This window comes from Penaeus monodon, chromosome 36 (genome assembly GCF_015228065.2).
Source record: "Penaeus monodon isolate SGIC_2016 chromosome 36, NSTDA_Pmon_1, whole genome shotgun sequence".
Classification (NCBI taxonomy): domain Eukaryota; kingdom Metazoa; phylum Arthropoda; class Malacostraca; order Decapoda; family Penaeidae; genus Penaeus; species Penaeus monodon.
Window position 1 is genome coordinate 7,767,145 of NC_051421.1, and position 25,884 is coordinate 7,793,028.

A 25,884-nucleotide genomic window follows, 5' to 3' on the forward strand; every position below is an offset into this window, starting at 1 on the left:
AGAACCAGCCGAAGGTTATGGTGCCGCCAGTGGGGAGCGTGAGCGTGGTGGTGAAGCAGGTGGGAATGAAACACAATAGGACGCAGCGGGTGAAGGTAACGCTCACTTGACGACGGTCTTGCACACTGTCATTCTGTTCCTCACTCACCAGTTTGTAAACGGGAAGGTCGCCACAAAAGTTGGCAAGATCTGAACCGATCTCTTCCTCAGGATTGTCGAGGGAAACAGCGGAAACTCTAACGTCAGACTCAACCCTCATGCCATCATCCTGATGACCTTTGATGAAGGCTACTTGTTGCTCGAAAGATTTAACGAGTCTCCTCACGTAACACGCCTCCTGAGATACCACTCGGGATGCTGCTAGACCCTACGAAGTACATCAAGTTTTAGTTATTTATGATTATCTCCCCTATTTATCATAGAATGAGTCTATACAATTTTACTTATAGAAGAATTTCTTATGCACTTACAATTCAGCAAAATCAACAACGAAAAACAGGGAAAATTTGTATTTCAGGGCATCGTGTACTCATTGATAACCTGACAAGTAATACTTACCACGCTATAATCCTCCAGAGTTTCAACGTCATCGAAGTCGTCAGATTCTGGCATGTGAAAATGAACCTTCATGGCAAGGCGGTCTACATCCACTTTCATGCATTTGTTTTCAGCGACACTGCTTCCCTTGTAACATACTTGGTAATCCTACCAAAAGAAATGGCCATGTTTTTTAATAATGATATTTCACATGAGAAATAAGCTTTTCAGTGATCATGTAGGTATCTCACCTGCAATACATATAGTAGAAAAAGCAAGAAGCATGTCAACAGTGTTTCCATACCTGAACCTCAGCCAGGGAGAAGCCTAAGAGGCAGGACACCATCAGCCAAGTGAACATGGTGTGATCTAGAAAGAAAATGGACTAATCAGGTGATAGGAAGCTAACAAATCGTGAAATATATGAATCTCTCACTCACTGAAACTATACAGAACATATAGAAAACAGAACGCCATGGATATAATCTTAGGATGAAATAAAAAGACAGAATAACTAAAGGTGGATTATTATAAATGTGATATAAAATTAATCCAATAGAAGGTCATTTCTTTATGTTATATAAGATATTTAAAATATACTGTTACTCAATATCAGGATGTATAAAGAGAGAGTCTTGTATGAAATTAATCACTCACCAAGGAGAGATACGACCAGTGATGTGAGATCGTCCTCGGAACTTTTATAGTTCCAGCAGTGTTATACGACCTTTAGAAATTAACAACTGTTGTTAAAAGTCCCTACTTCAGCACCACCTGTAAAGAAATGACTATGTATTCTCTATTCAAGATCTGTTTATCGGTAAATCTTCAGTCAGTTGATTACATATATATTTCAAAGAAAAAGAAAGATGTATCAGCAATTCATTCAAGTTTTCTGAACATCCGTTTGTAGGAATATATGTGTGTGTATGGTGTATGTGTATGTGTGCATGTGTATATATACGTACAAGAAATGTGTATATATATACATGCATAAACATATCTATGAATAAAAGCTTACATATATAAATGCATATCCATTTACATGCATGTAAATGTATGTAAACATATGTAAATATATGTATTCATTTTATCAAAAACATACGTTTTTATGTAATAAATACATAAATTTTTCAAATCGTCCGAACCATTCCGAACGGTGGCGATGTTTCGGACTGAGCAGTGCTATGGCTCGATCAATGTTCAAATAATATTTTTTCTTAAAATTATGTAAGTTATATTCATACGGATAAATGCAGATTTTGTGTGTGTGGAATATGAATCAAACTTGTTGTTACATTACTCTAAACAATATACTGATTGGGTCAAAACAGTGGCATATTAGTTTACAGTACAAAAATGAAGGCATACTGACCGCTTGCTTTCTGAAACAAGAAAAACACGTGTGTGTGTGTGTGTGTGAGGAGGGGGGGTGTACAGGTGATTGAAAGTGATTGAGTGTGTGATTTAGTTAGAGTGAGGAAAGCAAAAGAGAGAGAGAGAGGGGGGGTGGGGAGGTCAGAAAGAGAGAGAGAGGAGGGAGGAGAGAAAGGAGAGAAGATGAAAGGAGAGAGAATGGGAAGGAGGCGAGAGAGAGAGGGGGAAGGAAGAACGGTAATGAGAGAGAAAAAAAATCAGAGATAAGAAGGAGGGAAAGAGGGAGGGGTGAAGAAGAAATAGAGGGAGGGAAGAAGAGCGACAGACCTACACATGCAAAGAGAGAAAAGGGGGAGATAAATCATGAAACAAGAAATCGTAGTTTTTAATTGCTAGGCATTGGCGCTTTGTTAAATCATAAATGATTGAGAGCAGAAGTGTTATCATTTTAAAATGTTCCTTAAAAAAGGGGGATGAAATTTTAGACTGACGAATCACCTCATCAATTGTTCGAATAATTCCATACTTAAAGCAGGGAGAGACCTTATTGGGAATACTTTCGTCAGTTAACACGAACCCGACATGATAAATGGGATTTCCCCATATACACTTGCTCAGAGGTTACGATATGAACCTAAAATATACAAAGTGGATTTCAGAAATACAAATGAAATCGCTATAATATATATGTATAAACTGCAGTATTCGGACTATAACACCATTCGAAGGATCACCAATTTTCTCTCTCTCTCTCTCTCTCTCTCTCTCTCTCTTCTCTCTCTCTCTCTCTCTCTCTCTCTCTCTCTCTCTCTCTATATATATATAATATATATATATATATATATATATATATATACACACAAATACAAATACAAATACACATGTGCGTATGTGTGTGTGTATGTACTCATACATAAGCATTCATATGTATGTACATACACACATATAAAATGTGTGTGTGGGTTTTATATATATATACACACATGAATATGAACACACACACACACACACACACACACACACACGCACACACATATATATGTGTGTGTGTGTGTGTGTGTGTGTGTGCATGTATTCATATTTATAGAATTAGAAATAAATAAAGTCATGAATAAAGGGACACATTCACACACAGACACACACACACACGCAACATACACACAAACACACACACACACACATACACACACACACACACACACACACACACACATTTATATATACACTATAAATACATGCATACATACATGTATACATACACACACATGTGCATATATACATACATACAATGTGCGTACTGCTTTAGAGAAGACTCATGATTGAAAATTTATTAACGTGCATCCGTATTACGCCATTCGCGATCTATTCTGAGCTGTAGATATTAAAAAATGCCTTTCATGGAATTTCTTTTTCATACTAGATTTTCTTTTCGAAAGAATTCCAGAAATGTCATTTCAGAAAATGCATTCTCAGCAAATATCAGATATATATTGGATGGTAATAGAGTTCACGGGACAGTGTGATCAGGTGAGTGCTCTGGTGTACGGCGAAATGAGTTGAACATATATATATGTGTGTGTGTGTGTGTGTGTGTGTGTGTGTGTGTGTTATAACTATTATAATTTTAGAAGAGTGTTTTATTGCTATGACCATATTTGTACAGACGTAATCATGTTGAGGATCGTGAGTCTGGCAGTGACTTTGGCCGTGTGTGTGGCACGACCCAACCAATGGGACGACCAGCTAGGGCTTTTCCCTACTGAAGGCGGGGACTCTCAGCCCATCTTGCCTCGCGCCGTCGCCAACCCTACCACGCCCAACCAGATACTCGACGCAGTGCTTGAAGGAGCTATCGCATACATGGAGTAATATTCTGTTAACAAAGTTCCATTGATAATAATGATTGTTTACTGTCATTTCATATTCGTTGTTGCCATTCCTTATTATTCATTTCATATACTGATTTTTTCAAGTTTTCTTTGGCAGAACACTTGGATGGTGTGATTCCAAGAACGTGCAGAACGGAGAGTCAAACCTGCCCTTCCAAGTTAACTCTGACGGAAGCAGCTCCGAGAACTTCAGCATCACTAAGGCCAACGTGACTGGACTCTGCTCCCTACGCCGCTCCAAGTCCGCTTCCTTCAACGCTGATCAGGTAGGAGATCAAATGAAAAGAAAGGTGTATGAGATATGCATTAACTTGTTTAACTCATTAACTTTAAAGTTTTGAAGGGAAAATCCCTCATGACATTAATATTCTATTTCTTAAATAAAACTCAATACATAGTGTCTGATTGTGACTTGTATTTTTAGAGTGTGCTCACTGGTTCGGTTGTCGTAGAAAACGCTCGTGCCAACGCCGACTACACGGTAACCTTTGCCGGTGTTGGAGAAGCTCCAGCACAGACTGTTTCTGGTCAAGTTGTAGAGCGTGTGGACAAGCTGTTCGCCGATATCCAGATCAACTTGTTAAACCTTGTGCCTCAGAACATCGCCAGCTACACTGCACGATCGGGTCATGACCTGCTTGAAAGTGCAAGCAACTTGGACGGCAATGATATGAAGGACGTTCACAGCGCCGGCTTCAGGAAGGCTTTGCGAGAGATCGTGGAGAAAACTATGTCTTCCAACGTGAAGGTGCAGATTAACAAGTCCATCCAGGATATGAAGAATGTTTGATCTTCCAAAGTGATGATGAAATTGTGAGTGTACGGAGAGACAAATAAAAGAACTAGTAATCATGCAATTTCAATACTTTGGTCAACCCTATCCATCTATGTTTTTTTTTTTTTTTTTTTTTTTTTGTCTGTGTGAATGTATATATACTTATATATTGAAAGATATACATCCATATATATATATATATATATATATATATATATATATATATATATATATATATATATATATGTATGTATATATATATAAGTCGATGTGTCGTGATCAGATTTGCAATCTGACATGCATGCACGAGCAGCTGCAGCCACAGACTAATTAAAAAAAGATGAGGCAAAGCAGCAACAGTACTGCACAGGCGCAAGAAACAACTGAGACAAAACACCTGCACAGGATACCACGCTCTACACCGAAACCACTGTAAAAATAAAAGAAAGAAGTACAAAATAAGTATTTTCACTGTAGAAATAAAGCACAAATAGTTGCCCAGAAAAAAAATGCCGCGAAGGTTAGGATGCACACCTGACCCGCCACAGACACGAGACAGAGAGAATGGAGGCTTGGACTGGCGGCCACGTCACTGTCGCTCTTTTTTTTCATTACCCAACTTTGCAACGGACGACGGATATCTTTGGCCTGCGACATGATACGAAAACGTAATGGAAATCATAATAGGTTGTATATATGTACACTCTCCTGGCAAACCACCAGAACTCACCCTTTATTTTTTTCCGATATTACTTTATCATTTCCCTTTGAGTTTATTTTCAATAAACGGAAGTGCTGTAACAGGAAGTAGAATTAAACGGAATATCTGGTTCAGCAGTAAAGGCCCAAACAACGTGTTTTACACTGATCATAAATGAAGTGGTTTGAAATGAGAGCTGATGATCGAGTCTCTATATATTAATGTCTAAAGTAATATCTATAAATAATGACATGTACACACGTATATTTTCACGTAACTACATTTGTGTTCACTCACACAAACGCGTACAAAGCTTTACATAGTTACCCTCATTCACACGCACAAATACACACATACGTGTACAAATACACGCACAAGTATATATACACGTACACACACACACGTACACGCACGCACACTCATACATATACACACACATACACGCACACACATATGCACATCTACACATACACACAGACCTACACCTACGCACAAACATAATCACATACACGTACATGTACTCATAATACGAATACATAACACGTATACATATGCAGATGCGCACATACACGCATGCACACACATCCAAACACAAACACACATACATATATTCATATACATATATACACATACACATGCACAAGCATGCAGAGATACGACCAGTGATGTGAAATCGTCCTCGGGGTTTATATAGTTCCAGCAGTGTCACACGACCTTTAAAAATCAAGAACTGTTGTTAAAAGTCCCTACTTCAGCACCACCTGTAAAAACATTTTTACTATGTATTCTCTATTCAAAATGTGTTTATCGGTAAATCTTCAGTCTCAGTTGATTGCATATATATTTCAAAGGAAAAGAAAGATGTATCAGCAATTCATTCAAGTTCTCTGAACATCCGTTCATAGGAATGTGTGTGTGTGTGTTTGTGTGTGTGTATGGTGTATGTGTATATATATGTACAAAAAAAGTGCGTGTGTGTATATATATGTATATATATATATATATATATATATATATATATATATATATATATATATATATATATATATATATATATATATGCATAAACATATATTTACAAATAAATGCTTATATATAAATGCATATCAATTTGCATGTATGTGTATGTTTTTTATGTAATGAATATGTATATTTTTCAAGTCGTCCGAACCATCCCGACCGGTGGCGATGTTTCGGACTGAGCTTTGCGATGGCTCGATCATATATTTACAGTTTTTCATAATTTTTTCATAAATTATGTAAGTTGTATGTCATGCGCAGAAATGCAGATTATGTGTGTTTGGATTATGAATCAAACTTTTTGTTGCATTACTCTAAACAATGTATTGAATAGGTCAATGCAGTGGCATATTAGTTTACAGTACAAAAATGAAGTAATGATAACCGCTTGCTATCTGAAATGTTGGGAATATCCGTGAGTGCGTGCGTATGTGTGTGTATGTGAGGAGGGGAGATGTATGGTAATTAAAAGTGAGTGAGTGTGTGACAGAGTTAGAGTGAGGAAAGTAAAGGAGCGACAGAGGTGGGGGGTGAGAAAGAGAGAGAGGAGGGAGGAGAGAAAGGAGAGAGGATGAAAGGAGAGAGAATGGGAAGGAGGCGAGAGGGAGAAGAGAGACAGGCGTACACATACAAAGAGAGAAGTGGGGGAAATAAATCATGATACAAGAAATCGTAGCTTTTAATTACTAAGCATGGCCGCTTTGTTAAATCATAAATGACTAAGAGCCGTAGTGTCATTTTAAAATGTACTTTAAAAAAGTGTGAGGGAATTTTAGACTGACGAATCATCTCATCAGTTGTTCAAAAAATACCATACTTGCAGCAATAAGCTCCGCACGAGAGACACTTAGCATTATTGGGATTTTTTTCGTCAATTAACACGAACCCAACATGATAAATCTCCCCATATTCACTTCTCAGAGTTTACGATGTGAACCTAAAATATAAAAAGTGGATTTTAGAAATACAAATGAAATATCCATAAAAAAGAATATATATATATATATATATATATATATATATATATATATGTATATATATATATATTTATATATATATATATATAATTGCAGTCTTCGGATTATACCACCATTCGAATAATCACCATTTCCTATACATATATATATATATATATATATATATATATATATATATATATATATATATATATATAAATATATATATAGGTATATATATATATATACATATATATATATATATATATATATATATATATATATATATATATATATATATATATATATATATGTATATATATATATGAATATGAACACACCCATATATGTGTGTGTGTGTATGTGTGTGCATGTATTCATATTCATAGAATTAGAAATAAATACAGTCATGAATAAAGAGACTGATACACATACACACACACACATACACACATATATATAAATACCTGCATACATACATGTATACATACACACAGACATTGGCATATCTGCATACATGTAATGTTTATGCTGCTTGAGAGTGCGTTCATTCGTATTACGTTCTTCGCGATGTATTCTCAGCTGTAGATATTGAAAAAAGCCTTTCATTGAATTTTTTTTTCATAATAGATTTTCTTTTCGAAAGATTTTCAGAAATGTCATTTCAGAAAATGCATTCTCAGCAAATATATAAATATATATTGGAGGGTAGGAGAGTTCAAGGGACAGTTCACCGAACCATTCGGTGAGTCTTCTGGCCAGATGAGTTGATGAATATATATGTGTTTATATTATAACTATTATAATCTTAGAAGAGTATTTTGTTGCTATGACCATATTTGTACAGACGTAATCATGTTGAGGATCGTGAGTATGGCAGTGGCTCTGGCCATGTGTGTGGCACGACCCAACCAATGGGTCGACCAGCTAGGGCTATTCCCTGCTGAAGGCGGGGACTCTCAGCCCATCTTGCCTCGCGCCGTCGCCAACCCTACCACGCCCAACCAGATACTCGACGCAGTGCTCGAAGGAGCTATCGCATACATGGAGTAATATTCTGTTATCAAAGTTCCATTGATTATAATGATTGTTTACTGTCATTTCATATTGGTTGTTACCATTCCTTATCATCCATTTCATTTACTGACTTTCAAGTTTTCTTTGGCAGAACACTAGGATGGTGTGATTCCAAGAACGTGCAGAACGGAGAGTCAAACCTGCCCTTCCAAGTTAACTCTGACGGAAGCAGCTCCGAGAACTTCAGCATCACTAAGGCCAACGTGACTGGACTCTGCTCCCTGCGCCGCTCCAAGTCCGCTTCCTTCAACGCTGATCAGGTAGGAGATCAAATGAAAAGAAAGGTGTATGAGATATGCATTAACTTGTTCAACTCATTAACTTTAAAGTTTTGAAGGGAAAATCACTCATGACATTTATATCTATTTCTTAATAAAAACTCAATACATAGTGTCTGATTGTGACTTATATTATGTATTTTTAGAGTGTGCTCACCGGTTCGGTTGTCGTAGAAAACGCTCGTGCCAACGCGACTACACGGTACTTTGATGGTGTTGGAGAAGCTCCAGCACAGACTGTTTCTGGTCAAGTTGTAGGAACGTGTGGACAAGCTGTCGCCGACATCCAGATCAACTGTTAAACCTTGTGCCTCAGAACATCGCAGCTACACTGCAAGATCGGGTCATGACCTGCTGAAAGTGCAAGCAACTTGGACGGCAATGATATGAAGGACGTTCACAGCGCCGGCTTCAGGAAAGCTTTGCGAGAGATCGTGGAGAAAACTATGTCTTCCAACGTGAAGGTGCAGATTAACAAGTCCATCCAGGATATGAAGAATGCTTGATCTTCCAAAGTCATGATGAAATTGTGAGTGTATGAAGAGACAAATAAAAACTAGTAATCATGCAATTTCAATACTTTGGTCAACCCTATCCATCAGTTTTTTTTTTTTTTTTTTTTTGTCTGTGTGAATGTATATATACTTATATATTGAAATATATACATCCATATATATATATATATATATATATATATATATATATATATATATATATGTATATATAAATAAATAAATATATATATATATATATATATATATATACATATATATATATATATAAGTCGATGTGTCGTGATCAGATTTGCAATCTGACATGCATGCACGAGCAGCTGCAGCCACAGACTAATTAAAAAAAGATGAGGCAAAGCAGCAACAGTACTGCACAGGCGCAAGAACCAACTGGAGACAAAACACCTGCACAGGATACCACGCTCTACACCGAAACCACTGTAAAAAATAGAAGAAAGAAGTACAAAAAAGTATTTTGATGTCTAGAAATAAAGCACAAATAGTTGCCAGAAAAAAAAATGCCGCGAAGGTGAGGATGCACACCTGACCGCCACAGACACAGAGAGAATGGAGGCTTGGGCTGGCGGCCACGTCACTGTCGCTCTTTTTTTTTTTTTATATCATTACCCAACTTTGTAACGGACGGCGGATAATATCTTTGGCCTGCGACATGATACGAAAACGTAATGAAAATCATAATAGGTTGTATATATGTACATCCTCCTGGCAAACCACCAGAACTCACCCTTTAATTTTTTTCCGATATTTATTCTTTCCCCTTTGAGTTCATTTTCAATAAACGGAAGTGCTTGTAACAGGAAAGTAAATTAAACGCGCAATATGTGGTTCAGCAGTAAAAGCCAAACAACGCTTGTTTTACACTGATCATAAATGAAGTGTTGAAAATGAGAGCTGATGATCGAGTCTCTATATGTAATGTGCAAAGTAATATCTATAAATAATGACACATACACAAGCATATTTTAACGTAACTAAATTCCTCTTCGACTCACACAAACGAGTACAAACCCTTACATAGTTGACCTCATTCACACGCACAAATACACAAATACGTGCACAAATACACGCACACGTATATATACACGTACACACACACATACAACGCACGCACACCACATACAATATAACACACATCACGCACACACACATGCACATTTACACATACACACAGACCTACACCTACATGATCACATACACGTACACGTACTCATAATACGAATACATAACACGTATACATATCAGATGCACAACATACAGCAGGCACACACATTCGAACACAAACACACATACATATATGTAGTTCTTTGTTATTTGAATGACAGATCAGCTCGTTTCATAGTCTTTCAATATATTTTCTCGATCCTATATGCATCATTTCTATTAGCAATATTTAGGGGTAAGAAATATACATAAATAAAATAACATAATATATTCAAATATAATGGTACAAAGGGTAAATGGTTAAAAGCACGATAAATGTGCTAGACATCTAAGGCCATGTAGCACTATAGTTAATGTTACGGAAGGGTGGTGAGTTAGTGATTAGTTGTCTAAGCTGGGCAAAAGGAATTGGTAGTGAAAGGGTTAGGGTCGGGTGTGGTAAGGAGTTAGATTAGATGAAGGACATGTATGCGTTTGAGGAAGAGAATAGGTTGTTGAAGCAGAACAGTGTGGGATTCTGTAAGGATGTCTGATAGGTTAGGAGGTCGGTGAAGGAGGATAGGTGGGGGGAAAGCAGAGGACGGGTTGCTTCAAAAAGTGGGCATGACAATAGGATGTGTGGGATAGAAAGGGGAACATTACATAAGGAACATAAGCGTGGATCAGATTGTGACATCAGATAGGAGTGTGTTAGACGGGTGTGTGCCAATGCGTAAGCGGCGAGAGCGGTCTCCAAGTCTGTTCCGATGAAATGGAGCTGACCAGAGGAGATGATTGTTTTACAGAATGTAATTCATTAGTGCGGACGCTTGACCAAAAAGATTGCATCGATTATACAAGAAGGTCTTAAAGTGTGGGTAATAATCCGTGGCTGGGATACGTGAGAAGCAGTGGTTGGTATGAGTGTGGACATAGCGGCGTGGCGTGCTAGTGTATCTGCCTGTTCATTGCCGGGGATTCCAACATGGCTGGGCACCCAGCAAAAATTTGATTGTTTTATGGCGTGTGGACAGTAGAACAACCAGTTCTGGATCTTACAAACAAGGGGGTGGATGTGTGTATTGACTTTATGAGAGTTAATGAGTTACGGGAGTCAGTAAAAAATTGTAAAAGAGGAAGAGGAGAGTGAGTATATGTGTTTAGAGCAAAAAGGAGATGCATACAAGTTCTGTAGTAAGGACACTGGATTCAGGAGGAAGGAATATTTGAAAGTACGAGTTGGGAAGATTACTGCAAAAACCAGCACCGGAGGTGGATTTGAGCCTCAGTAATAACGTGAATACAAGAGGAATGAGTGGAGACATGGTCAAGGAAATGGCTGAGAAAGGATAGTAGGAGGGATATTTGATTTTGGTGGGTTGGGGAAACAAGAAGAGCAAATATGGGGGTGAGGTATAAGACATGGAGGGACGGATGGACAGAGAACAGGAGAGGTTGGAGATGGGGGAAAGGGGAATGGGATAGGAGGGTATACATGCGAGTGGAGAAAGGAGTAGGTAATTGTGGAGATGAAGCTAAGGTAAGAAGTATGGGTTGTGGGATAGTTGTTTAGTGAGGGAAAATTGGTGGAATCGAAAATAGCATACGGAAGAGAGAAGGGCACGACGTCGAGATACAGATGGTATGCTTATTCGTGTACAGGCTCTCAACTGGGGGGAGCGAAAGGGCGCTAGTGCTAAGCGAAGACCCACAAGTGATGGATTGTATCAAGATGGGCAAGGATAGAAGTTGAGGCAGAGGAGTAGATATGCATCCATAATCAAGAGTGAGAGGATCAAAGTTACATGAAGATGAAGGAGAGTTTTGCGATCAGAGCCCCATGATATATGGGATAGAGTTTAAGATTCGAAGGCGCGGAGAGCTTTTTCTTAAGGTAGGAATATGCTCGCCAGGACAGTTTGGAGTCAAAAATGACACATAGGAATTTGCCAGAGGAACGGCTTTGGAGTGGAGTGCCATATAGGAAGAGTGGGGGTGGGGGTCCTACACGTGAGCGAGAGAAAAGGATGGAGAAAGATTTAGAGGTAGAAAAGCGGAAGCCATGGTTTGTGGCCCAGGAAGATACTGATGAGATTGCAGATTGAAGAAATTGGTAGAGGTTTGGTATGGATGTGCCAGAGGCATAGTTGGTTAAATCATCAACATATAGTGATGACCGGGCTCCTGGTGGTAAAACTGAGACAATATCATTAACAGCAAGAAGGAATAAAGTGGTAGTGAGCACACTGCCTTGTGGGACACCTTCGATTTGAGGAAAGGAAGATGATGTGGCAGAGGCAATTTTGACCTGGAAAGTGCGTTCCACGTATGCCTAGAGAGGACAATTGTTGGAGAATATGGTACCGCCATGTCGTATCATATGCTTTTTCCAGATCAAAAAATATAGCTATTACGGATTCATGGCGTGCAAATGCAGATGTAATATATGTCTCAAAATGAGGCAAGGGGTCAGCTGTGCTTCTGGCACGGCGAAAACCGAATTGGGAAGGAGAGAGAAGATTGTGAGATTCAAGATACCACATTAAGCGGAAGTTCACCATTCGCTCTAACAGTTTGCACAAGCAGTTAGTTAGTGCGATGGGGCGATAGTCTTGAGGGAGGGTACCCGATTTATTGGGTTTCAGGAAGGGAAGGATAAGAGCTTCTTGCCAATTAGAAGGAAAATTTCCTGATGTCCATATGTGGTTGTAAATTTTTAATAGGAAGGATAAGGAGGAAGATGGGAGATGCCGGAGCATACGGTAGTGAATACCGTCAGGGCCTTCATGAGTGTTGCGGCACGACTGTAGGGCAGCAATGAGTTCAGAGGAAGAAAATGGAGCATTAAAGGATTCAGCTGAGGATGGGGTGAAGATAATGGGGGTACGTTCTCTGGCGGTCTTAATAGAAGAGAAGTGTGGAGAAAGGTGAGAACCACTACTGACCTGGCTGAAATAATCACCCAGTTCATTAGCGACTTGGAGAGAATCAGAAATGAGGGTATCTCGAATATGGAGGACGGGGGCAGGATGGGAGGGATGTTTGCCTGATAGTTTATGGATTCGGCGCCAAACATTTGAGATAGATGTAGAGGATGCAATTGATGAAACATAATTTTGCCAGCTATTTGTTTTACTATTCCGGATTGTACGACGAAGATAGGCAGATGCTCTTTTAAAGGAGATAAGGGCTGATAGTTGATTTGGAGTACCTCTTTTGTAGCGGTAACTGTTCCAGGCTGCATGTTTTAAGCGAAGTGCTTTAGTGCAATCAGAATTCCACCATGGAACACATTTGGAGGTATATGGTCTTGAGGTTCGAGGGATAGCTGTATGTGCAGCTCTTAAGACTGTTTTTGTGAAACACTGTATCATTTCTGAAATGGAGGTGAGGGAGGATGGAGGGGTATGAATAGCAGAGAGTGAAGTGAAAGTATGCCAGTCGGCTCTATCAAAGCACCAGTGTGGGGAGTTAGGAAGTGGTACGTATGAAGTAGGAAAAAGGAGAGCTGGAAAGTGGTCACTATAGGGGAAGTGGTCTAAGACTGACCAGTGGAAATCTAAATGAAGAGAAGGGGAGCATAGAGAGAGGTCAATGCATGAAAAAGATTGCGTGCGTGTATCAAAGTGTTTGGGGGATCTGATTTAAATAGTAAGGTCAGCTGTGAAGAGAAGCGCTCTAGAGATCGCCTCGGGAGTTTGTGATAGAATCACCCCAAGAGTGTGGCAGCAGTTAAAGTCACCACTATGAGTTGGTTGAAGTTGGGAATAAGATTTTCAAAAGCAACAAAGTCAATGGGGTGGGAAGGGCGAAGTAGACTGAAATCACTGTGATCCAACGATGAAGGAAGATACGAATAACTGTACAAGGGACATTGGTTTGAAAGGGAGGTGTGACATAAGGTGTTTTCTGATTGATAAGTATGGACGAGACATAAAGGGAATGTGGGGAAGAGACAAATGATAATTGGGGATTGGTATTGGAGGATGTGTAAGAAAGGTCTCTTGAAGGCATACTATAGATGGGTTATAAGAGGAAAGGATATGACGAAGGTCAGGTCTGTGGGAGCGGAAACCGCGAATATTCCAATGAAGGATAGTTATACTTTAGTGATATAGATTGTAGTACGTGTTGGAGATTTTGGGGGTGAAGCAGCTAGAGGGTGGGATAAGGATTGAGAGGTCTGAGATGGGAGAGGTGTGGGAGTTGGTGTTCTACTAGGAGGGGTATTAGGAGATGGAGGGTCTGTGGAAGGGGATACTTGTGACATAAGGGATTCACGTGTGTATCCAGGAGGGAGTGGAAGGGATAGAGGGGATGGTAGGAGGGTTAATGTGGGCGGGGTAGGGGTCGGGGGGGGATGAGCTGTGTTGGGAGGGGGTAGGAGGATAGGGTGTAGGGGGGATATCGTTAGGAGGAGGATGGATATCAGCAGTTACTTGGAGTGTGGAAGGAGCAGTTGTAAGATTTGGAGGTTGAGTGTCAGTTTTCATTAAGTAATCTTGAATATTTTCAATAGTTTCTTCTGAGGAGTTGGTTGGGGAGTTTCGGGGGATAAAGGATTTCTTGTGAGGGGGGGAAGAGAGGACTGGTGTCTCAAGCATAGGGGCAAAGGAAGGTGGAGGTGATTGTGTGGTAGGGGAAGAAGGGGTGGAGCGTTTGTTCTGTCTGTTACGGGTAGTGCGAGGAGGGAGAGGGAAGGTGTTGGGGTTGTAGTGGTGATTGGAGTATCTGTAGTAGAGATTGGAGTGTCTGGATTTAGGATTGCAAAGAGTTTGACTGAGGAAGGTAGGAGGTAGACGAGGGGCATTTAGATGTAGGGGGGGTGGGTTTAGGAGATTTGGTAGAATGAGCAGTATTACTGGAGTAAGGAGTAAGAGAGAAACCACGTCGACGTGCTTCCTGTCTGGTTTCACGTAGTGTGAGTCCAAGTTTGAATCTGAGAGTTGCTACCTCAGACTCAAATTTGTAGGTGGGACAGCCCCTATAAAATACATTATGGGGGCCGCCACAGTTGGCACATGTGCGGATTGTGCAGAGCAGGTTAGATCGGGTATGGCCAGGTGGGCACCATAGTGGGCATCTGGCTGTGGAACGCAATGTTTGGCTGGGTGTCCTAGACGCCAACAATTTTGGCACTGACGTGGAGGAGGTTGGTATGGGACGAACAGGGAGGGATTCTCCTCCTATGTAGACGTTAAAGGGAAGGTCATGTCTACGGAAGGTAATTTGGCTATGTTAGTGGGTTTCTTTGATGACCTCTGGGAGGGAGGAGTAGCATTGTACTGATGTTGCATCATAGTCTGTGAGACAGGCAAGTAGGTCTTCCCACAATCTGACCAATCTTTGTCATAGATTGGGCAGTTTTGCTGGGGAGATTGAAACTGTCCGGTGCAAGTATTGAGGGTTGGATGGGGTTCTGCAGGATGGGGTTTACCATACAGCGTCAGTTAGTTTTGTTAATGCTATAGCTTGGTTTTCGGATGTTACTGTGACAAGTACGGGAGCGGTCGGGTGGCTACGGAAAGAGACTTTACCTACTTGTTTTTGGAGACATTGTTGAAGAGAAGGGTTTGTCAGAGTAGGGGCTGTGGAGGGATCACGAAAATCGTCCCATTTGGCTGCGCTAAAGAGAGTATTCAAGATGTGTAGAGATAGGGGTAGAGAAGGGCGGGGGCGTGACGAAGATGAGTAGTTTGAGGGAGGTAGTGTTTTGGAGAGGTGGGCAATAAGGCTGTAAGTATTAATAAGGAGGATGGGGTGTTGATGTTGAGGTTGTGGGGGTAGAGATGTTGAAGTTGAGCATGCTGGGATAATGGAAATGTTCTTAAGGGTTGATTGTTGGCTACTGTACTAGTAGGCATTGATGAGGGGGTAGTTTTTTTGCAGTGTTCGGAGCCGTGGTCAAAGGAGAGCCTGGGTCAGGGAATCGGGGGTTTACATCGTTGGGCTATTTGATAAGGGGCAAGCCTCATTGCCCATAATAGTGGGGATAGGTTTCATTACTGGCCATGATAAGCCTGGATTCATGTTGGGGATTAAAAACAGTCCACCCCTCAGGGTCCCCTTGAGGGGTAAGGGCTAGGTAACTAAATCATGGGGAAAACGTGCCATGGCTCCCTCAGGCGTTCAGGACTGGCAAACAAAGTCAGCCTTTCATCTTTCAGCACGGCTCTCACACCTTAGGAGGTGGATAGCAGAAGGGTTAGTGAAGGGACAGAAACGAAAAGTGGGAAAAAAAAAAAAAGACCATGCAAAATTAGTTGAGTCGAGGGCTGAGTCCCAAGGTTGGGGAGTTCCCCATCATTGGGTTCCAGTCTCCGCCTCCTAAGCCCCCCCACGACAACAACGGGCAAGGGATTGGGGGGGTATTCAAAATAAATACAATGGTTTCACACAAAAAAAATAGATCTAATTTTTTTGGGTTTCTGTTCTTCATTTATTTCTTTAGTGCGGTTCAGGACCAACTTGCCACTTCCTCTTCATTACTAGGTGAAAATAGTTCTGTTTGGGCTCCAGTATGGGAGATGGATTTTGTGCAAAAGAAGGCTGGAAAGAGATTACAGACATGATTATTAAGAATAACACTGCCCTGTTTGCACTTCCGCATAGAGTGAATATTGTCTTGCTAGCGACTACTAGTATACAGGAGAGCACCGTGTCCCATGCCAGTGTTGGAGGAAAGACACGCCCTTTTTCTCACTCAAGCACAACAGCTCGGGAAATAACTCAGGGCATTCGTATAAAGAAAAGGAGATACTTACAATTTTCCCTCTAAAGAAACCTTGTACACATACTGAACATAAACAATTATTTTATAACCTTTATACATCTCGTATAAAGTGTAAACTGAGAACTTGTATTTTATATACTTGGACCAATCCACGGACAATATATTCATAGACACATATACACTTACACATGCACATGCATGCATATGAACTCTTAACCGTGTTTCTCTTTCTGACTAATTGCCTTGGCCAGTATCGGACCAAAACGCTACCACAAGTGAGGGAGTATGTTAGGTCACAAGGAGAGTAGTGAGTTTCGTAGGGTTTCGGTAACTTAATTCTACTGGAGTCTGACATTTACAACTTAGCTAACCGTCCGTCGATAACATGCTTACATATATACACATAGTGTATGTATCCATACATTCATATAGTACGTATAAACATCCACATACACATACATATGTATGTTGTTCTCACATTTCATAACGTGATGGTGACGACGTATGATGAAGAGATATAGTGAAACGAATAAATCATATATTTACATTTACAATATAAACCGTTTGTGCACCTGTCTGTGGATAAAGTAAGAGAGAAAGAATACATATACTATAATATAAACATACAAAACACACACACACACACACACACACACACCACACATATATATATATATACTATATATATATATATATATATATATATATATATATATATATCATATATATTGCATTCATGTTGACAAATGTATAAAAGGTATGAATGAGAGTAAACATCTTCACATACAAGAGATGTATTGACCGGTTCGATTATATCTTCGTCAAAATACATGTATTTCTGACGAAGATATAATCGATACCGGTGAAATACATGTCTTCTATTGTGAAGATATTCATTCTCATTCATATCATTTAAACATACATAATAGATATATATATATATATATATATATATATATATATATATATATATACCGAGACATATATAAACAGATGAACACATATACATGCAGAATTACATAGTAATGCTGACATACCTTATCCCCAGTAGCTTAGGGAAACGAGAATTCTGACGTGGAGGCAAAGTTTTCTATAAATTTCGCATGTCCATAGATTCTTTCCTCATTTGACTTTTCATACTTTTCTGTATACAACACACATACAGTATATTCACATGTATATATAAATAGGCACAAACACATATAAAAATGTTTCTGTGTTTTCAGATATGGTGTGCTTATCCTTTTTTAGGGTTGAGAAAAAGTAGGAAATTTTGCAGCTCTTTGCCGGCGGTTCAGTTTATGTTCCTTACTAGTTTCAACATGGAAAGAGTTCAGTATGATGAAACAATTATACAAGTAAATCAGAGTGCTTGCGAATATTTCATTATGCTTTGAACAAGCTAGAAGCCCAATACTTAATATCATCTTGGCCTGATACGTGGGTACCGATCCATAATAATGACTAATAGCGAGTGAAATGTGATATACGTTTCATTTACTTTATTTAATTTCCATAACTCTATAACTAAGATTTCTGTATAAAATTAACATTTATAGGTATTCATACATAATCCCTATCCATGCTTTTATTTATAATCTTTATTCATGCTTTCATTTATATTCCGCACATGGGCGTGATGGGTTCGCGACGGCAACCCCTCGCCTGAACCACCTAATGCAGGGGTAAACCACCTCGCAAACTACCTGGGTTTGTAGCAATATGTATTTACAGATATGTAAATATATAAATATATATATATATATTATATATAAGCTACACACACACACACGAACATATATGTGTGTGTATATGTATAGAAAGATAGATAGATAGACACTAAACACACACAGAAACACACACATGCATATATATGTGTGTGTGTATGCATATATATATACAGAAAGACAGACACACATGTACAATATATATAATATATACACATGTGTGTATACGCACACACACACACACACACACACACACACACACACACACATATATATATATATATATATATATATATATATATATATATATATATATATATATATATATATATACATTGAAAGGAAAGCCATATTGCATTTTGCGTAAATATTTTGTAACATCTGGTGCATAAATTATACTCTTCTTTCAAAGACATTTATATACGCCTTATTGTCGAAGAGGACGAATTTACTTATGATTGAAATAACTGTACTCAATACTTTTATTTCAGTAGTCTACTAATATAGATTTTATGGCTAAATTGAAGCACATTGTTTAAAGCCGCGAAAGATGCCGTTGGGTGACACTACTATCAATCAGTATGTATTTTGGGTTATTCCGGACTGACAGACATTTTTATTTTTTGTTTGATTGGCCACCGAGAGGTTAGTGGTTTCTGTTTATCCGTGTTAAATATTTCACTTAAATGTAACGACATTTGTATATACGGACTTAAAGAGTATACTTTGTACGTGTGCGTTTGAGGATGTGTTTGTATATGTTCGTATAGTTGTATTATATATGCTGTGGGTAGGATGAAATAACAAAATGACAAATGAAAATCAACGTGTTTCCTTGTATAACAAGGAAATACGTTCGTTATCAATTCATAGTGCAGCAGTGTTTCTCTCAAAATATACACACACACGTGCGCTTATGTCTCTATATACGCCAACGTTTCTATATAAAAGGTACATTTAAGACATGTTGGAATGCAGTAAATTTTAATCAAAAATGAGTGTACATGATCGAGATAGGTAAAAGAGATTTCCTTTTGCCTAAATTACAAGATGAACAATGTTCCTTAAACAATCATTTTAGCCAAAGAAGAACCAGCCGAAGGTTATGGTGCCGCCAGTGGGAAGCGTGAGCGTGGTGGTGAAGCAGGTGGGAATGAAACACAACAGGACGCAGCGAGTGAAAGTCACGCTGACTTGACGACGGTCTTGCACACTCTCACTCTGTTCTTCACTCACCAGTTTGTAAACGGGAAGGTCGCCACAGAAGTTGGCAAGATCCGAACCGATCTCTTCCTCAGGATTGTCGAGGGAAACAGCGGAAACTCTGACGTCAGACTCAACCCTCATGCCATCATCCTGATGGCCTTTGATGAAAGCTACTTGTTGCTCGAAAGATTTAACGAGTCGCCTCACGTAGCACGCCTCCTGCGATACCACTCGGGATGCTGCTAGACCCTACGAAGTACATTGAATTTTAGGTATTTATGCTTATCATAGGATGTCTCTATACAATTTTACTTATAGAAGAATTTCTTATGCACTTTCAATTCAGCAAAATCAAAATATAAAGCACATAAAATTTGTATTTCAATATATCGTGCACTCCGTGATAACCTGACAAGTAATACTTACTACGCTATAATCCTCCAGAGTCTCCACATCATCGAAGTCGTCCGATTCAGGCATGTGGAAGTGAACTTTCATGGCAAGGCGGTCTACATCCACTTTCATGCATTTTTTTTCAGCGACACTGCTTCCCTTGTAACATACTTGGTAATCCTAACAAAAGAAACGGCCATATTTTGTAATAGCGATATTTCACATGAGAAATAAGCTTTTCAAGGATCATGTAGGTATCTCATCTGCAATACATATAGTAGAAAAAGCAAGAAGCATGTCGACAGTGTGTCCATACCTGAAGCTCAGCCAGGGAGAAGCCCAAGAGGCAGGACAGCATCAGCCAAGTGAACATGGTGTGATCTAGAAAGAAAATGGACTAATCAAGTGATAGAAAGCTAACAAATCATGAAATATATGAAGCAGTCACTGGAAATATACAGGTAAACGAACTGAGGAAAAGCACGCCATGGTCATAATCTTAGGTTGAAATGAAGAGAAAGAATAACTAAAGGTGGATTATTATAAGTGCGAGATAGAAATAATCCAACAGAAGGGCATTTGTTTATGTTATATAAAATATTTTAAATATTACACTGTTACTCAATATCACGATGTAAAGAGAGAGTCCTGTATGAACTTAATCACTCACCAAGTAGAGATACGACCAGAGATGTGAGATCGTCCTTGGGGCTTATATAGTTCCAGCAGTGTCACACGACCTTTAAAAATAACAACTGTGTTCAAAGTCCCTACTTCAGCATCACCTGTAAAAACATTCTTACATATATTTTCCATTCAAAATATGTTTATCGGCAAATCTTCAATGTCAGTTGATTGCATGTATATTTCAAAGGAAAAGAAAGATGCATCAGCAGTTTATTCAAGTTTTCTGAACATCCGTTTGTAGGAATATGTGTGAGTGTGTGTAAGGTGTATGTGTATGTGTGCATGTGTATATATATGTGTGTTTGTGTGTGTGTGTATGTGTGTGTATAAAAATATACATAAATACATACATAAACATATGTTTATAAATGAATGCTTGCATATATAAATGCATATCCATTTACATGTAGATGTATGTTTTTTATATAATGTATACATATATTTTTCAAATCGTCCGATCCATCCCGACCGGTGGCGATGTTTCGGACTGAGCAGTGCGATGGCTCGATCATATATTCATAGTTTTTCATAAAATTATGTAAGTTATATGCCATACGCATAAATGCAGATTTTGTGTATGTGGAATATGAATCAAACTTTTTGTTGCATTACTCTAAACAATATATTGAATAGGTCAATGCAGTTGCATATTAGTTTACAGTGCAAAAATGAATGCATACTGACCGCATGCTATCCGAAACAACAGAAACACTGTTTTTTTCTGAATTAGTGGGAATATCCGTGAGTGCGTGCGTGTGTGTGTTAGAGTTAGAGTGAAAAAAGAGAAGAAAAGAGAGGGGGGGAGGTGAAAAAGAGAGAGAGGAGGGGGGAGAGAAAGGAGAGAAGATGAAAGGAGAGAGAATGGGAAGGAGGCGAGAGAGAGAAAGAGGGAAGGGAGAACGGTAATGAGAGAAAATAAAATCAGAGATAAGGAGGAGGGAAAAAGGGAAAGAGAGAGAGAGGGGGGGGGGAAGAAGAGAGGGAGAAGAGAGACAGACGTACACACACAAAGAGAGAAATGGGGGAGATAAATCATGAAACAAGAAATCGTAATTTTAATTACTGGGAATGGGCGCTTTGTTAAATAATAAATGATTAAGAGCCCTAGTATCATCTTTTCATTTTTTTCTTTTAAAAAGGGGGAGTCAATTTTAGACTGACGAATCATCTTCTCATCAATTGTTCGAATAATCCCATTCCTTAAGCCAGGTCACAGCCTCTCCATCATCAAGACTTCTGCAGTGCCTCCTCGTGGCCACCCATGGGTAACTGGGCACCTTGCGGTCACAGGCTAAATCTGTGGGGGATCTCGGAGCAGCAGGAGGCCCCAGAGGTACGGAGTTATGGCCCACCGGCGTGTGGACACACTCTGGCTTCGTACCAACTCCTGCCCCCTAGCCACCCTGGGGAAATGGGGCGGCTCGGGGGAGGTGGGCCTTGCCAGTCCTCCTCCCCCCAGAATGACCCTCTGGCAACGTCTTTCATAAATGGAAATGCAGGGGGGAGGGGTGTGGTCCCTCCCACCCAGCGTATCATGCTGTGACCCACGGCGGCTCAAACATGAACCTACCATTAAAAAAAACAAAAACATATATATGTGTGTGTCTGTGTGTGTATTTATGTGTGTGAAATGATGTGTATGTGTGTGCGTGTATATATATGCATATATATGTATATTATATATATATATATATATATATATATATATATATATATATATGCATGCATGTATGTATGTATATATATATATATATATATATATATATATATATATAATTAAATTCTTTTCCTACAATTATGTAAGTAATGTGTTATAAACATAAATGTAGATTTTGTGTGTGGAATATCAATCATATGTTTTGTTGCATTACTGTAAACAATATGTTAGGTAGTTCAATGAAACTGCATATTAGTACAAAAATCAAGGCAAATTGACCGCTTTTTCTTAGCTGTTGCTTATGTCTGTGAGTGCGTGCGTGTGTGGGGGTGGGGGTGGGGGTTACGGGTGACTAAGTGAGTGAGTGTGTGAGATAGAGTGAGGGAAAAAAAGGAGAGAAAGAGAGAGAGGAAGTGAGAACGAGAGAGAGGAGGGAGAAGAGAGAGAAAGACATTAAGAAAGGCGGGAGTGGGAAGGAGGCGAATGAGAGAGGGAGGGGAGAGCGGTAATGAGAGAGAGAGAGAATAAAAGATAGGGAGGAGGGAAGAAAGGGATAAGAGAGGGGGAGGCATGAAGAAGAGAAAGAGGGAAGGAGTGAGGGAGGAAGGATGTGAAAGAGAGAGTGAGAAAAAGAAAGGGAAAAAAAGAGACAGACATACACATACAGAAAAGGGGGGGAATCGTGAAACAAGGAATCTTTTGTTTTTAGTTTACTAGGCGTGATGAAGAATAGTAGTGTCATCATTTTAACAAAAAATGAGAGGGAATTTTTTTAGACACTGACGAAGCATCCTTCTCATCAATTATTCGAAAAATCCTATATTTTAAAGGAGTAAGTAAGCTTTCGCACGAGAGACCACTTGGCATTGTTGCGAATATTTTGTCGTTTAACACTGATTCGACATGATTATGGGGATTTCGCCACCTGCCATTCCACCTAGTCAGAGCTTATGAACCTAAATATAGGAGCTACTGCTATAAAAAAATAAATAAATAACTCGCTAAAAATAAAAATCGCCCCAAAGTATTCGGACAAAACCACCATCTGAATGATCCCCCTTTTAAATATATATATATATATATATATATATATAATATATATATATATATATATTATACATACATATAATATAAATATTTTATATTATATTTTATATAATATATATATATATATATACTTTTAACATAAAAAAAAACCATATATAAAATAAAAATATGTGCGTATACATGGTATACTCACACATACACATAACTATGAATACACGCACACACACATTTTTATCCACAAGTTCATAAAATTAGTATGTGTGTGTGCTGCTTTTTTACACTGTTCGCGAAGTATTTATAGCTATAGATATTGAAAAAGCCTTTCATGGATTTCTATTTGCTTTAGATTTCCTTTTCGGAAAAATTTGCCTTCCTAATGCCATTTCAGAAAATGCATTCTCAGCAAATATCAGATAATATCGGATGGTAAGAGGTTCTAGGGACAGTTGATCGTGTCATCAGGTGAGTCCTCTGGTTCTCTGCGAGATGTCTTGATGAAAACAACAAAAACAAATAACAGAATATACATAACATTATATATTTTACTTATATAAACATACATAAAGACTATTTTAATTTTAGGAGACTTTTTATTGATATTACTATATTTGCACAGACATAACCATGTTGAGGATCGTAAGTCTGGCAGTGGCTCTGGCCGTGTGCGTGGCACGACCCAACCAATGGGACGACCTGATAGGGCTCTTCCCTGCTGACGGCGGGGACTCTCAGCCCATCCTGCCTCGCGCCGTCGCCAACCCTACCACGCCCAACCAGATACTCGACGCAGTGCTCGAAGGAGCTATCGCATACAGGGAGTAATACCCTGTTATCACAATTCAATTGATCATAATGATTTTGGTGTTATTTCATATTTGTTGTTACCATTCCATCTCTTCTATATACTGATCTTTCTAAATGTTTTCTTTGACAGAACACTAGGATGGTGTGATTCCAAGAACGTGCAGAAGGAGAGTCAAACCTGCCCTTCCAATTTAACTCTGACGGAAGCAGCTCCGAGAACTTCAGCATCACTAAGGCCGACGTGACTGGACTTTGCTCCCTGGGGCCGCTCCAAGTCCGCTTCCTTCAACGTGATGAGGTAGGAAATCACATGAAAAGAATAGTGTATCAAATAAGCTTATAGGCATTAACTTACTTAACTCATTAACTTATAAGCTTAATAAGGGAAAATTAAATATATATTGCATATTATCTAACGATTACTGATTTACATAATGTATTTTTACAGAGTGTGCTCACCGGTTCAGTTGTTAGTGGAAAACGCTCGTGCCAACGCCGACAACACGGTAACTTTTGCCGGGTGTTGGAGAAGCACCAGCACAAACAGATTCTGGACAAGAAGTAGAGCGTGTGGACAAGCTGTTCGCCGATATCCAGATCAACTTGTTAAACCTTGTGCCCAGAACATCGCAGTTACACTGCACGATCGGTCATGACCTGCTTGAAAGTGCAAGCAATTTTGACGGCAATAATATGAAGGATGTTCACAGTGCCGGCTTCAGGAAGGCTTTGCGAGAGATCGTAGAGAAAACCATGTCTTCCAACGTGAGGTGCGGGATTAACAAGTCCATCCAGATATGAAGAATGCTTAATCTTCCAACATGAGGGAAATCGTTTTGTGAGTGTACAGAGAGACAAATAAAAACTAGAAATAATAAACTCTTATCTTTGATCAATCCTATCCATCTGTGTGTACGAGTTTTGTCTGTATGTGGATGTGTATATTTTTATGCATCCATCTGTCGTGATCGGGCTGAACATGTAGGCACAAGCAATTACAGCCACAGACTAATTAAAACATCGCGACAAAGCCAAAACACCCCACAGGGTTTGCCAAAAAAACCAGCCGGAGACGATACACCCTGCACAGGACAATACACTGTAACAGAAACCACCGTGGAAGCTCGAGAGAAAGAGAAAGAAAGAAAAAAAAAACTTACAAAATATGTAGTTTGAGTGCCTAGAAATACAGGACAAAAAAGCTGCCCAGAAAAAGGTGCGCACCTGAAGGAAGCCTGCCACAGACGCACATGAAATAGAGAGAATGCAGACGTGTTGGCCAGGATAACACGCTGTCACTTTTATTTTTATGTTATTATTATTATTATTATTATTATTATTATTATTA

General features: G+C 39.1%; 3 protein-coding genes across 3 annotated transcripts; 2 read left to right on the forward strand and 1 right to left on the reverse strand.

Moving 5' to 3' along the window:
* The first annotated feature begins 3,585 nt into the window (after positions 1–3,585).
* Positions 3,586–4,736, forward strand: LOC119595679. The gene is made up of 3 exons (XM_037944793.1): positions 3,586–3,779; positions 3,901–4,069; positions 4,228–4,736. The coding sequence occupies exons 1-3, from the start codon at positions 3,586–3,588 to the stop codon at positions 4,591–4,593; spliced, it is 729 nt and encodes a 242-aa protein (XP_037800721.1). The 3' UTR covers positions 4,594–4,736.
* Positions 4,737–8,109: 3,373 nt separating this feature from the next.
* Positions 8,110–8,911, forward strand: LOC119595511. The gene is made up of 3 exons (XM_037944635.1): positions 8,110–8,303; positions 8,423–8,591; positions 8,756–8,911. Exons 1-3 carry the CDS (start codon positions 8,110–8,112, stop codon positions 8,909–8,911), a joined length of 519 nt encoding a protein of 172 aa, XP_037800563.1.
* A 10,814-nt stretch (positions 8,912–19,725) lies between these two features.
* LOC119595683 lies at positions 19,726–21,017 on the reverse strand. Its single transcript, XM_037944795.1, has 4 exons — positions 21,012–21,017; positions 20,658–20,722; positions 20,375–20,521; positions 19,726–20,197 (listed from the first exon to the last, which is right to left on the reverse strand). Exons 2-4 carry the CDS (start codon positions 20,712–20,714, stop codon positions 19,820–19,822), a joined length of 582 nt encoding a protein of 193 aa, XP_037800723.1. The 5' UTR covers positions 20,715–20,722; positions 21,012–21,017; the 3' UTR covers positions 19,726–19,819.
* Between the last annotated feature and the right edge of the window lie 4,867 nt (positions 21,018–25,884).